The sequence below is a fragment of the Pongo abelii genome, chromosome 23 (genome assembly GCF_028885655.2).
Source record: "Pongo abelii isolate AG06213 chromosome 23, NHGRI_mPonAbe1-v2.0_pri, whole genome shotgun sequence".
Classification (NCBI taxonomy): Eukaryota; Metazoa; Chordata; class Mammalia; order Primates; family Hominidae; genus Pongo; species Pongo abelii.
In genome coordinates this window covers 53,175,604-53,192,410 of record NC_085929.1, presented here as the reverse complement: position 1 = coordinate 53,192,410, position 16,807 = coordinate 53,175,604, and the positions used below count along the sequence as shown (strand labels likewise).

The 16,807-nt window shown below is 58.1% G+C and overlaps 1 protein-coding gene across 3 annotated transcripts in view; it reads right to left on the bottom strand.

Annotated features, from left to right (window-relative positions):
• The window catches only part of GRAMD4 (GRAM domain containing 4), a 101,612-nt gene that overhangs the window by 19,644 nt on the left and 65,161 nt on the right, over nucleotides 1-16,807 (bottom strand). For all 3 annotated transcript variants that reach the window (XM_024240124.2, XM_024240125.3, XM_054543812.2), the window contains one exon: nucleotides 2,788-2,908. In XM_024240124.2, coding sequence (XP_024095892.1) covers nucleotides 2,788-2,908 — 121 coding nt within the window. The remainder of the gene's footprint in view (nucleotides 1-2,787; nucleotides 2,909-16,807) is intronic.

The window sequence follows — 16,807 nt, the reverse complement described above, 5'->3', positions numbered from 1 at the left end:
CACCACTCTTTCCTTTCCTATTCATTTTAGCACACTTGCTTCTTTCAACATCATTAAACTCAGAATACTCTCATATCACCAACCCGTCTGCTAATGAAAAGATACTGATCAACACACATGTGTTTATCAGGCACCACGCCAGGCCACAGGCTGGGTGCCACCTGTCAGCAGCCTTTGCCCAGCTCCCAGCTCAGCCTACTCCAGTGACCTGCCTGGTCTGGGCAGGGGCACTAGACGGCCACTAGGGTCTGCTTCCGTCCCACACCCAGTCCCTCCAGCCAAGGCCCGTGAGCAGGTGCCGCACAGAACCGGGCCAAGTGCTGTGTGGTCGCCCCTAACCTTCCTAACTCTTGGGGAGCGGGAGTGGGGAGGGAGGAAGCTGGGGGAGGAGTAAACCCTGAGAAGAGAACAGAGGGCGGAGCACAGGGCACGGCCAGGTAAGTGGCGGGCAGGAAGCAGACGGCGAGGTTTTCAGGGGACTTTGGACCCACAATGGAGAGAATCTCTGCCCACTAACAAGTAGCCTTAAACTAAGGTGACTTTCTGAGAATTTTCTTAAAAACCAAAATAGAGGTTTGCATAAACAGAACTGCTGTGCTTTAATCCTGCAGCTTCAGAGTGTGTGGTGTGTGTGTGTGCAGTATGTGCGCACATGTGTCTGCGTGTTTGTGTGTGCCCTCACACACCTACCCACCCTGGACAGACCACAGCCACCCAGCCCCACCCCAGATCTGCACCAGGACGACAAGGAAAGAGGAGGTCACTCTGCCTGGGACTGCTCTTCCTTCACCCCTCCTCCTCCAGGCTTCCAGAAGGTTCCTAAGCACCACTCCCATGTAAAGCAGGGGAGAGCCCTTAATGTTCCCAGGACCTTCAGCTTCTACTTCCTGGGTCACAGCCTGGATGTTCCTTTACTGCCCACTCCCCACCCATTCCCAAGGCAGAGATTGTGCGAGATGGGGCTCCCTGCGTCCTTACAGCTGACCCGGGCTGGGCACACCTGCCACCAAGGGGCTTTGGTAAAAGATGAGGACCAGATCCTGGAGTTGGGCTGGCGGGGGTGAGAGGACGGGAAACAGAATACAGGAAGCAGGGTCACGGGGACAGCCTCAGGCCACCTTAGCCACCGGGAGAGAAGCATCGTCCCATGGAGGGGATGGCACTGTGGCCAAATGCCTGGGGACCGCACCTGTTCCTGGGATCTCCCAGCGTGGCAAGTCAGGTCTCTGTTGCACCTCTATATAATTAAATGTAATTTAAGCTTTGAGCTTCTGTGGATTTTCACAGAAGGTTCAGCATCAGGTAAAGCGCCTGCCGAGGCCCATGCACCCATTTCTGGTCTGGGAGGTTCCGCCAAGGCGGAATAGGAAAGTGAGGCCTCTCCCTCCCCCACACTAGCTGGATGCCCCCACGTGAGCCCCGCAGGGCACTCCACAAGGTCATGCTGACCTGCAGGAGGTGAGCAAGGAAGAAGTGGGAGCCAGCCCAGCGGACCCCTCGTCTTCCCACACACTAAACCTGAGGGTGCTGAAGGGAGCCGCTTCCTCAGGGCCAGCTAAGCAGCGACACTTGGAGTCCTGACAATGACACACGGCCCCTAGAGCGCTCAGAGCAGGCAGTGCTCAGCTGGGGTGTCCCAGAGATGCCGTGTGCATCCCTAACTGGTGACAGCCATCCATGCAGGTCATGGGGGCCACGGACAAAGGTATGGCCAATGGTGGTGGGAGGCTGAGGTGGGAGACCTGGAGGGAGGCTGAGTGAGTGGAGGCTGGAGGGAGGCTGAGTGGAACCTGAGGGGGGAGGCTGAGGGAGTGGAGGCTGGAGGGAGGCTGAGTGGAACCTGAGGGGGGAGGCTGAGGGAGTGGAGTCTGAGGAAGGAGGCTGAAGATGATGCTGGGGGGAGGCTGGGCGGAAACTGAGGGTGGAGACTGAGGCGGGAGGCTAAGGGAGTGGAGGCTGAGAGGGAGGCCTGGGAGCCAGAGGTGAGTGGCCTGAGCTCCCTGGCCTCACCCACCAGCCTCGTGGTGTTAGCGAGACAGGAGAGCACTGGCTTTGTAACTTGCGCTGGGGTCCTGAATGACCTGCTTCCTGCTGGCGGCACTGTGAGGCACAGGGCAGGGTGAGGGAGGAGGTTGTGAGCATTCAGGGTCCCGCATGGGACCCACAACCAAGAGCAAAGACATCAGCTGCAGACGTGCCTCTAGGAGCCAGGGCGGCACTGGCGCCCAGGACATGATCCTGCTAGGATGGGGGCGGGGGGGCGGGGGCCACAGGGCACCCTGAGGGGCTGCAGCGCGGCAGGGGCAGACAGGGAGCATGGGAACACGCACAGGCAGCGCTGGGAGGGCAGGTCCTGGGAAGATCCTAAGAGGCCGGGACGGCCCCTGAGATGGGGCACTGGGTGGATGCACAGAACGGAGTCACCTGCAGGCCAGGATCAGAGCCATGAGGTGGCTCTGGGGCTCTGCAGGCCCCATGCCAAGCCTCTCTTCAGTCGGCCTGGCCCCAGGCCTGGGGGCTGGCAGCAGCACCTGCGCCAGGGTCTCCCTTTTCCAGACCGCCAGAGGCACAGGAAGATGCCACATTCCCAAGACCACGGCTCATGCAGACACAGGCAGGACCTATACCTGGGCAGTCAGATCCGGGCCCACCCTCACACTCAGGCCTCTCCAGGGCCAAGAATGATGCTGCCAAGACGCTATGGGTGCAGCAGAGGACGGCGGGGCGGGTGGGGTGGGGGGTTGGGGCAGCCGCACACAGGCCAGGGCCCTGAGGAAGGCGCGGTACCTGGCCTTCAGCACCTCCTGCACCTTCTGCTCCAGCTCCATCCGCCGCTGCCGCTCGCGGTCCAGCTCCTGTCGCAGCATCTCCGCGTTGGTTTCTTCTCGCAGCTTCCGGAGCTCCTCCTCTATGGGGGAGAGAACAGCCAGGTGACCATCGCTCATGTCCACGTGGCCCCCTGACTCTGGGATGCTGGGGCAGGGGTGCCTGACTCAGAAACAGCAGAGGGGTCTCTGCTCCGTAAGTGGACCTGAGCACCTGACCTTCCTCCAGGGTGCGGGGTGCTCACACAGCGGGACACGCACTGGTCCCCATCCAGTCCTTCCTTCTGGGCAAGAGCTAGTAACGGGGCTCCTGTTACATGACTGGGGCAAGAGCTGGGTGAAGCAAGGGTGTGAATTTCCTCACTATGCTTCGTAACAGTGCAACACAGAACACAGAAGCCATTTCACCAAGCACCGCCACGCTGAGGACACCTGCGGAGAGGATGCTGACCGCACCCGGCCAGCCCACCACACCCACCTAGCGCCTCCATGTGCTGGGTGAGGTTCTGGGACGCGTCAGCAGCAGAGCAAAGGCCCTGGGACAGTGGGGAGAGCCCACAGCACAAGCTGGCCAGGGGGCCTGAGAAGAGCACGGGGCAGGCTGGACACAGGGCTGCTCTGGGAAAGCCTCGGGAGAAGGTGAGGTCTGAGTCAAGACCTGGAGGGAACACAGCGAGGCACAGACCCTGGGAAAGAGCATCCAGGCAGAGGGAGGAGGCAGGGTCAGAGGTCAGAGGTCGGAGAGACTGGAAGACTGAGGATGGAAGGGGCCAGGAGCCAGGGAGTGCAGGCAGCCTCTGGAAGTCAGGACACTTCCATCACTTGAAGACAGGGGAGACGGGGACTCGGCCTCTCTCCCACTTCCTCTGCCCCATCCCTGCCTCTTCCTCCTAAAACCAACAGTGCTGGGTCACCCAAGGGCAAGCCTGAGGCCCTTGCTTCTCCCCCACTGCCCTCCTAGGGCCTGGCACAGGCTCCACGCACGAAAGACAAGAGCAACAGACCAATGAGAGCAGAGAGCCGGCACCTATGGACGCCCACAGGTCCTCGGTCCTTCTCAGAGGCCTGGGCCACTGACCAGACCCTGCCCAGATGCTCCCCTCCCCAGCCCACCCACCCTCCTCTGTGTGGCATCCCCTGCCCAGCCCAACCCTGTCTCCTTGACAGGCTCAGGCAGGTGGCCCCAGGGCCAAGGTCACGGGTAAGTTCAGGTGGAATAATGCTGGTTTACGGGGCAGCAGTGGCTGCAGAACCCAGCTGAGGGTCACCTAAGTGCTGTCTCTACCCAGAAGGCTGCCCTGGCTGTGGCCTATGGTGGCTGAGGGCTGGCTGTGGCCTATGGTGGCTGAGGGCTGGCTGTGGCCTATGGTGGCTGAGGGCTGGCTGTGGCCTATGGTGGCTGAGGGCTGGCTGTGGCCTATGGTGGCTGAGGGCTGGCTGTGGCCTATGGTGGCTGAGGGCTGGCTGTGGCCTATGGTGGCTGAGGGCTGGCTGTGGCCTATGGTGGCTGAGGGCTGGCTGTGGCCTATGGTGGCTGAGGGCTGGCTGTGGCCTATGGTGGCTGAGGGTCCAGATCGGTCAGCCTCGACCTCAACTGCACAGACCACACCGACCATGGGGTGGACATGCTGAGACCTTACAAAATGGCAATGGCAGCAGGAGAAGCGCGTTTGCTGGAGTCCCAGGAGATATTCCTGAGACAAAGGAACGTGGCTGATGAATTCACCCAGGTTCTTGGGCAGGGCCAGCAGCCAGACCCCACCAGTGTGAGGTAGGAACCCTTGGGGGTCTGGCCAGCAGCCCAGGGCTGAAGGCAGGCTTCTAAGCCTGGAAGCTTCTTTCTGGGTAGGGTGGGAGTGACCCCAGTAGCTTCCTTTCCTGTCCTGGACATCTCACCACATGACTTGGGGCCACAGGGCCATACCTAAGACTCCAAAACTGGGGCCAAGGGCAGTATGACAGCCTCAGGCCCCAGTCCCAGGCCAATGTCCAGGAGTAGCCGTACAGAAACAGCAGGGGGCCATGCCCAGGCAGGGAGCAGCCGCGGGTGGACTAGGGTCAGTAAACCCAGAAGCCAAAGGTCAGCACACCTTCCTGCCCGGCAGCCACAGGCTCACGGTACCCAAAAGGGAAGAGACAGGCACCTGCATCTCACCAGCCCCACTCCCACTGCGGGTGCTGGATGCTGTTACTCGCTGTTACTAACCAGAGAGAAAATATTCGGATTTACCAAGGGCCAGGATCCATTTGCTCAATGTGGGTGTCTGGAGCTCTGCCTCGCTCCCCTGCCTGCTGGGATCGGCCCTTCTCCAAGCATGGTTTCAGTGTCCTTCAGCATCCTGGACTCCTGAGAGCCCCCCAGGGCAGCTGAGCTGGCCTGGAGAAGACCCTCCCCATGGAGGCTGGGGTGGGGGGCACTGGGCCTGTCCCTGCCGGCTGCCTGGTCTCAGCAGGCTGGTTCCCTCCAGAGCTCCCTCTCCCCGCCCCGCCTCCGTTCTGGGGAGAAGCGTCTGGCCCTGGCATGGCTACTTTTCTCCACGGACCGAGGTCCCCAACCCACTGACATGGCCAGGTTCTACCACCTGGCAGAGCGTTAGCTGAAGCCGGTTCCTCCCCAGGGCTCAGGACAGGCTGCGAGGTACCAAGTGCTCAGTCCGGGAGCTGAGCAAAGGCAGGGTCAGAAGGGAGGCAGGTGGCCTCTGCCTAGGGCCTTGGGGAGACTTCCGGGTCAGAATCAGGGGCAGGGTCCAGCCCGGCCTGGGGCTCCAGTTCACAGCAGCAGGAAGGAGGCGGCAGGAGCAGCAGGGCCCCTGACCCAAGGCTGTGGGGGACACGCCTCCAGGGCTGAGGGAGCTACCCCCCAGCCCACCCTGGGCGGCCGGCTGGCTCCTTTACAGCAGAGGGGAGCAGTGCCAGCCACATTTGGGCGGGGGCCCTTCACCCCCTACACGTCTGGGGTTCTTTCTTCCAAGATCCCAGATCCATCCGCTCTGCTGGTCTCTCAGCTGCCCCAGCCCCATCCCCATGTTCTTAACCGGCCTCCCAGCTCCTCGCACACCCTCCCGTCCGGCTCCAAGCTGAGGTCCAAGGCTGCTTTTAGAGCACAAGCCAGAACTTGTTGCTTTCCGCTTAGAACTCCTCACCGGGCTGGCAATGAATCCAACTTCCCAGCTTGAAGCTCCCTCCCAAGGCCCCCACCCACCCACTCCCAGCCTCAGCGCCCTCCACTCCACCCCTCATCTTTGCTTTTTGGGATCAAGCCACAGAGACCTGCTTTTAGGTCCTCAAATGTCCAGAAAAGATTAAGACTTGCCGAGGGTCGGGCCTGCCCCAGGACCTTTGCATGTGCTGGCCCTGCTCCCGAGGAAGCTTCTCTTCCGCCCTCCAGGGTAAGGTGTCCCTCAGCCTCAGTCCTGACCCCAATACCACTTCCCCTAGTGACTTCCCCAACAGCCCCCTCATCTGGCGTAGCCTTCTGTCATCTTCTCTCACGGGTCCTGCTCTTTCCTCTTGGGGACATGATTCCCACTCCGTGTGCTGGGTGGGGATTCCCAGAAATGACACACAACCTCCTGGTACCGTGTGACGTTTCCAAGCCTCCATTACTTGCAGGCCTTCCTGATTTGTGCCCAACACACCCCACAGGTTCTGGAGGAGGGACCACCCCGGTGTCACCATCTGTTCTGGCCCCAAGACCCAGCCTGGCCCAAGGAGAAGCCAGCAAGATGTGGGGAAGGGAGAGTGGTTGGGAGGGGAGCTTGGCCGGTTCTCACATAGCGCGTCTAGCAGGGAGGGTAGATGCGCTGACCAGAGGGCCGTGCACGGAGTGGAGGCAGCTGGGGACTTGGGAATTCGGTGTCACAGCCCTAACACGGTCATCAGTCCACAAACCCCACCCCCCGCAGGGACCTCCTCCCAGCCCCTTGCCAACCTTGCACGTGGCACGAGCCCCCGGCCCCCGCCCTCGTGGAGCCACTTGGGGGCCGGCTCTGGCACACCTTCATCAGAAATACTCAGGTAATCATCACATGCCAGGCTCTGCCAAGGCGCCGGGACACCACCATGAACAGAGGGGACACCACCCTGCCCTGAGAGGGTGCCTGGGTGGGTCCCCAAGAGCAGCATGGAGCATGTGAACCCACTGCGTGGGCCCGGGCTGGCCCCGGCCTGGCCCTGGAGCCCTTGGTGGGAGGGTCCATGCCCCAAGGCAGGAGGAGCCTGGGGACCCTTCCTCCGAGAGAGGTCACACGCCCACTGACAGCCAGGAGAACCTGGGCATCTTAGCCCACCTGAGATGGATGCCACCCTCCCACCCCACCCCCCAGCCACCTCCAACGGACCCGATTCTCAGCCTCCTGGCCCCTCCTTCGGTGTGCCTGGCATACAGAAGGGGCTTAATCAAGGCTCACTGGATAAGCGAAGGAAGGAACCAAGTGCCCCGTCAGCCGGTGTTTCTCCCCAAAGGGAGTGTCCGCCTGGCTCAGTCCCGAATTCGGAGCCAGCTGGGGAGGGTTCAGAGACAGCCACGGGGTGTTTTCGTCTCATGCCTCCGTCTTCATGTTGTGGCAGTAACTCTATCGCGTGAGAACACAGAAGTGAGCCAAGTCACACTGGGCAGCCTTGCTCCCGGCAGGCCTCTTGGGCGGAGCAGGCCAAGGCGGGAAGGCTCAGGTACTTTCCCAGCTTAACTCCTAGTACCCACACATCACCTCCTCTGATCTTGGCCCTGTCAAGGTCAAGGCAACCCACATGCCTCTCCATCCATAGGTCAGAGAGGCACTTTGGCCCCTCCCTGCACAGGTAACAGGAAACCACATTTTCCTAAATGGAGCTGCCCCCTACGCCCCTTCCTGGAGTCACTAAGCTGTGAAAGGGCAGCAGCCAGCCAGGTTCCACCACGCGGCAGAGCACTGGCCAAAGCTTGGGCCAAGGTGGCCAGTCCCAGCCCAGGGACGGATGTGGATGGTTGCAGACACGGGTCCCTCCTGGATCCTGGGATGCCGTGTTGTGCCTGCCTGTGTGAAAAGGCACACTCACAAGCCTGGGTTCAGAGGTCAAAGGGGCCTCAGGCAGCCACCCCCCTTTCCACCCTGGACCTCCTGGGGTCAGGCTCTCTGCAGAGCCCAGACAAATGTGAACGCCAGAGCCCGGCCATCCTCGCTGCTCAGAGCCCAGAGGACGCCATGTGAACGCCAGAGCTCCGCCATCCTTGCTGCTCAGAGCCCAAAGGACGCCTGGCTCCCGGGTCAGCGGGCGGCATGGCCCCCTCAGCCTTGCAGACAGGGCTCCTCGGACAGTGTGGCAAATCAGCCTGTCCCAGCTTCCGGAAGAGCCACGAGGCTTCCCAACTTTGCCCAGTGTCGTTCCTGATGGTACAAAGACAGCTAAGTAAACGAAACCGGCCGGAGCGTCTGACCGCTGCTCTCCCATGAGTCCTTCCTATCTCTGAGCATACGGCTCCCTGCAAGGCCAAGCTGCTGTCTCTCCCAAAACTGAAATGATGATCACACGCCCCACGACTCCATCTCACAGGCCTGCCTCCCGCCCAGCAGCGACACATTCAGGTCAACTGCAGTGTGCCGAGCACAGCTGTATCTTTCCACAGGACAAAGGCGATGCAAATCCCCCATCATCAATTTTTCTTTCTCTTCCCCGAGTAAGAAAAGAAACAGGAGGGCCGATTTCCAGCCCGGAGCAAACTACTGAGCTGGTATTCACACGGCAGACTCCTCTCGTCCAGCCCCAGTCCCCGTCCAGGCACCGAAAATCTGCAGCTGCTGCCGAGGCTCTGGGTTCCCTCGGCCTCCGGAGTGGGCCTCCTTGTGCCCCGAGCTGCTCACAGACACCAAGGACGCCGGGCTGCCCCACCCACAGGCCTCCCTGCCCCGCAGGTCAGGGCCAAGTGTCCGCAGGGTGGGGGTGGGAGCGAGGCCACACACAGTGCAGGCCACGGAGCCCCTTGGTGACCTCTGCATTTGTTTCCCATGGCTCACCACCAACACAGCGACTTAAAACAACACAAACATATTCTCTTACAGTTCTGGGGTCAGAAGTCCAACCTGGGTCTCCCTGGGCTGAGGTCATGGCGTGGGCAGGGCTGTTTCTTCTGGAGGCTCCGGGTAGGGGGAGACCCATTTCCTGCCTTTCCAGCTTCCTGAGGCCCGTGTTCCTTGGCTTGTGGCCCCCAGGGAGCAATGACGTCACTGTGACCTCTAACCCCACCCTTACATGGCCTCCTCTGACCTTCCTGCTGTCTCCTTCTCAGAACCTCTGTGGTGACTGTGTGCCCCCGGATAATCCAGAACCATCTCCACCAAAGGTCTGCGACTCACCCACATCTACAAAGTCCCTTCTGCCATGGGAGGGCACGTTAACAGGCTGGGGGTCATGGACACTCTGTGGGGCCATGATTGTGCCAACCACACTCTCCCTCGAGACAATCGTGTAAAGCAAAGGACCCAAGTGCCTAGGCAGGCGGGGAGAGTCGTCTGCCTTCCACCTGGCCTGGCGTGGACTTTCCTGTCCCTGGCAGTCCTTGGGTCATAAAACCACTGGAAGCCCTCCTTTGGTGGGTCCAGGAGCCCTAAAGGAGTACGGGGTCCCTGGCAGCCCCTAGCTCCGTCTCTCTCCTCCCGACCTCCAGCTCTGCCCCCAAAGGCACCTGAAGCAGGATTCCCCGGTGCCGCCACCAAGGCGGCCCCACCAGAAAAGGGCACACCGAGCCTCTCTAAACCCTCACAGTGAACAGCACGGACGGAGGGGGTGTTCCAGAGTCACCCACGTGGCCCACAAATGCACGACCTGCCACAGCGCATCCTAATGGCAGCACGGGGCACCTGCTCTCGCAAGACCCCTGGCACCTGTCTCGGGCACAGACATGTGCAAGACGTGTGTGGGCAGAGTCCAGGTGGCAGCCATACACGCCGCACAGCGATGGGAGGCCGCCCGGGTGCACCAGGATGCGCGTGATATCACACCTGATGGGGGCCAAGTCACAAGTGGAGACCCAGGGATAGGAGCCGTGGCTGGCAACATCAGACCAGAAAGCCACGGCCCTGCAGGAGCAGAGGAGCCACCACATCAGAGGCCACGGCTTGTGCGGATCCTGTGGCACTGTTTCCAGCCCAGTGAGCTGCGCCTCTTCCAGGGTTGAGAGCCGGCCGAAATGGGCTGAGTGCACAGCAGACCTGGTCTCAGCAGCCACCGAATGGCAAGGAACCCAGTGGGAGGCCAGGGGCCCAACATGCCTGCCCGAGGAGTGAGTCGGACCCTAGAACCTAAGTCCCAAGGGAGCACCTGGAAAGAGAAATCTGTGCCTGCCTCGTGAGTTCTCATCCAGGGGTCTGCTCCCCCGATGCCTAGGAAGGCACGTCAGCCGTCTCATTGTCAGGAAGGAAAGTGAGACGGCCCGGGTACGTGGCACACGGGGAAACCAGGATGGCTACCCAATGGGCCAGGGCCTGCCGCCACTCCAACCTATCACAAGAGCCATTGGGCAGCAAAATATGTCGGGGAGAGGGGAAGATGGAAGGAGGCCCAGGGGACACTCTGCGTGCCCAGAGGGACCCTCAGACCCACAGGCGTCTTGCAGTCGGGGGTCAAGCTCTAGCACAAGGTTTAAGGATGCTCACAAGGAAGAGTGGTTCTGGTCCTGCAGGCAGCCCCACCCACTTCCAGACAGCACCAGCCACCACTCTCCAAGGAGTGAAGCAGAATCAGCCACAGACTAGGAGCCCCCGGGACAGGACAAGAGCCTGGCGTGGCGACACATGGCACATAGAAATCGCCCCCACAGAGGCTAAATGAAGCCCTGGGACAGCCAGGCTGGAGTGCACCCACTCGCTCCAGCCTTCACGCATCCCCAGCGTCTGTGAGGAGAAAGGCAGGGACAACCACCTCACTGGTCATTCCGGGGCAACCCCCAGAACGTTCTCCGATGAGTGAATGGCCACCCTGATTTGAGGGGAGGCAAAGGAGATGCGTTGGCTCAGGCCTACGCAGGCCCAGACTGTGAGGCTGAGGCCCGGCCCTCCCCCCAGCCTCGATGCCCGGCCCTCCTCCAAGCCTCGACGCCCGGCCCTCCACCCAGCCTCGACGCTCAGCGCACAGGGAAGTTACTGGGAGGAAGGAAAGCAGCTCTGCGGCTATTTTTAAACCTGTAAAAGTAGATCTCTCAGGCAGGAGTCCTCTTGGCACACGACTGATTCAACAGGCCCAGCCTCACCCAAAAATAAAAATCAAGTGATAATCTTTAAATAAAACTCTTTCCCACCAGGCCAGGGGCGCGAACTCAGGATCCACCCAAAAAGCTGCTCCTGGCCTGGCGGAGGCCCGCACCCCCGGAGGCCCACACACCCAGAGGCCCCACCTGGCCACCTCCCACAGACTCTCACCTGAACTCTCCCAGCCCAATTCAGTCCTCCCACCATCACCACAGGAACTTTCTAGAAGACAGACACGCCCTCCATCGAATCACCGGGCTGCAAGTTACACTGCAGAGCCCAGAGTACAGCTTCACCTATAGCCGCCAGCACAGAGGCAACCCCTTCCTCCATGGCCCTCCCTGCTCAGGGAAAACAGATAATTCCAAGAAATGCCTTGTTTTATTGTGAAGTTTTGCCTGCATTTTCTCCCTAACATTTATTGATTGTGGTGTCATTTACCGCTATGCGCAGAGGTAATGTTTACTGAATGATCAACTGTCAACACTGTCTTGGCTGGTAACCAGGAAGGAGCAAGCTTCCAAGCACGTCACATCCTAATGTTGTAGGCTGCTGCGCACATAGCTGGCCGACCACCGTTTTAGGTACATTTCAGGACACCAATGCAGGATCTAAGGTGGACAAATAATGTGCTGACATTTTTACCATGTCAAATAAGAAGAACTAGGATCCCAGCCAGGGTTTTCACCCAGAGCAGCTGGTTTTCAGAAACCGATGCCTGCCTCTCCCTGTGAGAGGCACGCGGCATCTGACAGCCCGTGGGCTGGACTCTGGGGCTCCGGCCCAGCAGGGAGCCAGGAGAGGCGTGTGCTCGACAGCACGTGCCGTCCCTCGCCCCCACAACCTCCCTTTCCAACCAAGCGCTTGGCACCCAGCAGCCAAGGCCTCCAGGCCCCCAGTCCCTTCCTACAGCAACAGGCTCTCTGCCAAGCACCTGCTCCCTGCTGAGTGTGGGCTAGGGGCAATCAGGGACACTCCCCAACTCCAGTTCCAGTTGGTGACTCTAGGCCCCAAAGCCCTAGGAAACAAAGGTGGCACAGATAAAACTGTGCCTGGGACCAAACACCAGACAGAATGGGAGCAAGGTGGTGCATCTGGAGCTCTGGAAGGTGGCCAGTGAGGCCTTAAAGTATGTGCAAAAGAGCATGCCTAGTGGAGGAAACAGCCTATTAGTTCATTTGTCTACCTATCCATCCATCCATCCATGCATCCATCAATCATTTACCCACCCATTACCTAATCTACCCATTTGTTTGCCTTCTCATTGATGCATCCATCTATCCAATCACCCATCCATCCACCCACATGTCCATCCCTCCACACATCCACTCACCCACCCATCTAACCATCCCTTCTCCCATTCACCCACCCATCTATCTATCTACTCACCCATCCATCCATTCATCCATGCATCCACTCACCCATCCATCCATCCATCCATCCATCCATCCATCCAACCACCCATTCACCCATCCATCTAACCATCCCTTCTCCCATTCACCCACCCATCTATCTACTCACCCATCCATCCACTCACTCATCCATCCATCCATCCACCCACCCACTCACCCATCCATCTAACCATCTCTTCTCCCATTCACCCACCCATCTATCTATCTACTCACCCATCCATCCATTCATCCATCCATCCACTCACCCATCCATCCATCCATCCATCCACCCACTCACCCATCCATCTAACCATCTCTTCTCCCATTCACCCACCCATCTATCTATCTACTCACCCATCCATCCATTCATCCACCCATCCACTCACCCATCCATCCATCCATCCACTAATCCATCCATCCATCCATCCATCCATCCACCCACTCGCCCATCCATCTACCCATCCCTCTCCCATTTACCCACCCATCTATCCATCCACTCACCCATTCATCCATCCATCCATCCATCCACTCACTTGTCTGTTCATCCACCCATCCATCCATCCATCATTTACCCACCCATTTACCTAATCTACCTATTCGTTTGCCTACTCACTGATCCATCCATCCATCCACTCACCCATCCATCCATCTACATGTCCACTCATCCATCCATTTATCCATCCACCCATCCATCTATCCAGCAATGCATCCATCTACCCACCCACCCACCCGTCCACCCATCTACCTATCCACTCACCCACAGCCATCCATCCATCCATATAGACATACATAAAGTTGTGCGCTGAGCATCCAGTAGCTGCCAGGCTCTGGGCCCAAGCCCTTGGAAATCACAGATAAGGCAGCAGCTACCTTTACTCCCTCCCATATGACTCCAGTTGGTAGATGAATATGACAAATAAGGGTCTCCTTACAGAGCTGGGACATCAGGACATGCCAACTGCTGTACCAGTACTCTCCATGTGCCATGAGAGAGCCCATCTCTGCCAAGCAGCCTCATCTACAGATGAGGTGCAGAGGACGGGAAGGCTTGCTGGCCTGGGGAGTGTCTCACCCACTGCACGCAGGACCTCGGCTGTGAGGAGAGGGAGCTGGGATGTGTTCAGCAGGGTGGGACGCAGCGACTAGAGAGGTCACAGAGGTGAGCAGTGGTTCCCGACTTAACACTTCCCATGGAATTCAACACAGGCATCGTCCAAAACACCTGTCAGATGACGATGCTGGACCCAGGACCTGCAGCCGTTGCAAAACACACAGGCAGATGTGTTCAGGCTCCCTCTCTGACTTCACCTCAGCCCCTGGGGGCAGCAGGGAGGAGGCCCCCCCACTGGCAGGATCAGGGGTTTCTCCTTTGAGTGTGAGCTCCAGGGATGGGACAGGCCAGGAACTCGGTGTGGTGGGGTCAGCTCACCCCTGTACTCAAAGATCTGTCCTGGGCAATGAAGGATCCCAGGGCCAAACATCCACAATGTGTAATTAAAGAGCAGACAGGTGTTCATGGGGCAATGGAGGTGATGGAGAAACAGGGATTGGGGGCCAACTTCATTTTTTCCTAGGGAAATTCCATGTAATATAGACATGCCGCTGTATCAGTGCCACCTGTCTTCATCTTCTGCCTGTCTGCTCCCTTCTGTAGGTCTGGGTCACCTGCTCACAGTCGTCACTTATTAAACATGTCACTCTAGGGCAGAACCAGGCCAACCCAGTGTCTGGCCCTGGAAGTCTGATATGGTTTGGCTGTGTCCCTACCCAAATCTCATCTTAAATTCCCATGTGTTGTGGGAGGGACCCTGTGGGAGGTAATTAAAACACGGGGGCAGGTCTCTTCTGTGCTGTTCTTGTGATCGTGAAGGAGTCTCACGAGATCTGATGGTTTTATAAGGGGGAGTTTCCCTGCACAAGCTCTCTCTTTGCCTGCTGCTATCTGGTAACATGTGACTTGCTCCTCCTTGCCTTCCGCCATGATTGTGAGGCCTCCCCAGCCATGTGGAACTGTGAGTCCATTAAACCGCTTTTGTTTGTAAAGTGCCCAGTCTCACGTATATCTTTATCAGTAGCGTGAAAACACACTAATACAGAGTTTAGCTTTTCACCACCAGAGAAACTGTAAGAGCAGAGTTTAAAAGGCCTGGGCCAAGAACCACACCCACAGGCCCAGGTCCGAAGGGGCAAGTCCAGAGACATCGAGTCAACCCCACACCTAAGCCTGTCTCCATCAGGCCTCAAAAGGACACCCCCCCCACCAGCAGGGAGCTGGCAGCTCCCCAGACCCTTCTGCTTCCAGAAGACTTCAATGGTAAGGAAGGTTTTCCTCACTCTGAATCACCCAGGACAGCCACCTAGAAACTTCCCTTCCCCTCCAGGACCCCTCCATTAAAGCTGTGCATTCAGAGGAAGGCCTGCAGGCCTCAGGAAGCAGATGGCCAGCCCCTCCTGCCAGCTTCTTCGAGAAGATCTCCCATGGCGTAAGGGCCGGCCACTCTGATCCCTGTATGTCAGAGCAGGAAAGGGAGCTTCCGGGAGCATCAGGGGCTCAGGAGGAAAAGGCAGCCTCTCTCCAAGTCACACTCTTGAGGAACCACTGCCACTACCCGTGTGAGTGCATCTGCCGGGAATCCACCCGTGTCTGGTGCTACAAGGGTACCCATGCCCAGAGACAGGGCGTGGTAGCCTAGGGGAGCACCCTCCAGCTCAGCCAGGGAGGCATCTGCAGCCCTCTCCAGCAACACAGGAAGAAGAAAGGCAGTCACGAGGGCTCCCCTACACAGCCTAGCAACCGTGAAGCCCCCAGAAAGAGAAGCTCCCTGGCCCCAAGGGTCCTCAGAAGCACTTCCCCCCAAAATCCAAATTCTACATCACAGTGCTCTTGGGTAGAGGCTGTGTGTGCACCTTACAACCCTGGGGAATCTCACCTCCCAGAGCCTGCGCGTGGCAGGTGACTAGTGACCCACAGATGCACACGCATGCACGGCAACCGCTCTCAAAAAGCACTAGCAACCGAAATGCATTTGGGCTAAATAAAAATGTATGATGCTTTTAATTTATTTATGTGCTTCTTTAACAAATTTAGGCTCCTGTCTTCAGCCATGAGCCAAAATCCATTTCAACTTCACATTCCTCATCCTGTGTCATTTGCTCGCAGGAACATTTGTACTCTTCAGGATTTAATCATCAGAGAAGGCTGCGGCACACTTGGGCCATTCCGTCTCCTCCGTGAAGAATAACATTCTGCTTTCTGAGAGAAAGCACTATAGATAATTGAGTGGAATTTTAACACTGACCACTTAGCTGCTTTACAGGTGGGGAGCTGAGGCCACAAATGGGTAAATGCTCACAGCCACCTGCTAACCAGCACCTGAGTCAGGAATTAGAACTGGGTCCTGATTCCTGAACACAGCTCTCCACACCAGCACTCCCTCCTGCTGGTCAGGAGAGGCACAGATGGCCACAGTGGCACACAGATGTTGGCTTAGTGACAACCAGAATATGTCTGTGGGTCCCCAGATTACATAATGTCCTTTCTTACATTCTATATCCTTCTGGGGACTAAGATGGGAGCAAGAATGGGACAAGGCACAAGTTCTGCTGGGCAAACTCCAACTAATCTGCAATTAATCCCTCCATTCACCAAGCTCCCACTATACCCAAGACATCATGCTTGGGGTATAAAAACAAGCTCATCCCATATCCTCCAGGTGCATACAGCCTGCTAAGAACTATCAGTAACTACTAACATCCTCTACTCCTGGAGACAGTACAACCGTCCATCAACAGGGAACAAGCAAGGCTAGGCACAGTGGCTCACGCCTGTAATAAACTTTGAGAGGCCGAGGTGGATGGATGGCTTGAGTCCAGGAGTTCAAGATCAGCCTGGGCAACATGGTGAAGCCCCGTCTCTACAAAAAAAAAAAGCCATGTGCAGTAGCAATATGCCTATACTCCCTGCTATTCAGGAGGCTGAGGTGGGGGGATTGCTTGAGCCTGGCAAGTCGAGGCTGCAGTGAGCCAGGATTGTGCTACTGCACTCCGGCCTGAGTGACAGAATGAGACCCTGTCTCAAAAACAAAACAAAGTAAAAAAAAAACAAAAAAAAAAACAGGGAACAAGTGGACAAGTGGATGAAGCCATGCTACAGTCACACCATGGACACAAATGTAATCCGGAACAGCGACAGGTGTAACCCGGAACAGGGACAGATGTAACCCGGGACAGGGACAGGTGTAACACGGAACAGGAGCAGGTGTAACCCACGAGAGGGACAAGTTTAACACGGGACAGGTGTAACCCAGAAAAGGGATGGGTGTAACCTGGGACAAGGACAGGTATAACCTGGAACAGGGACAGGTGTGAC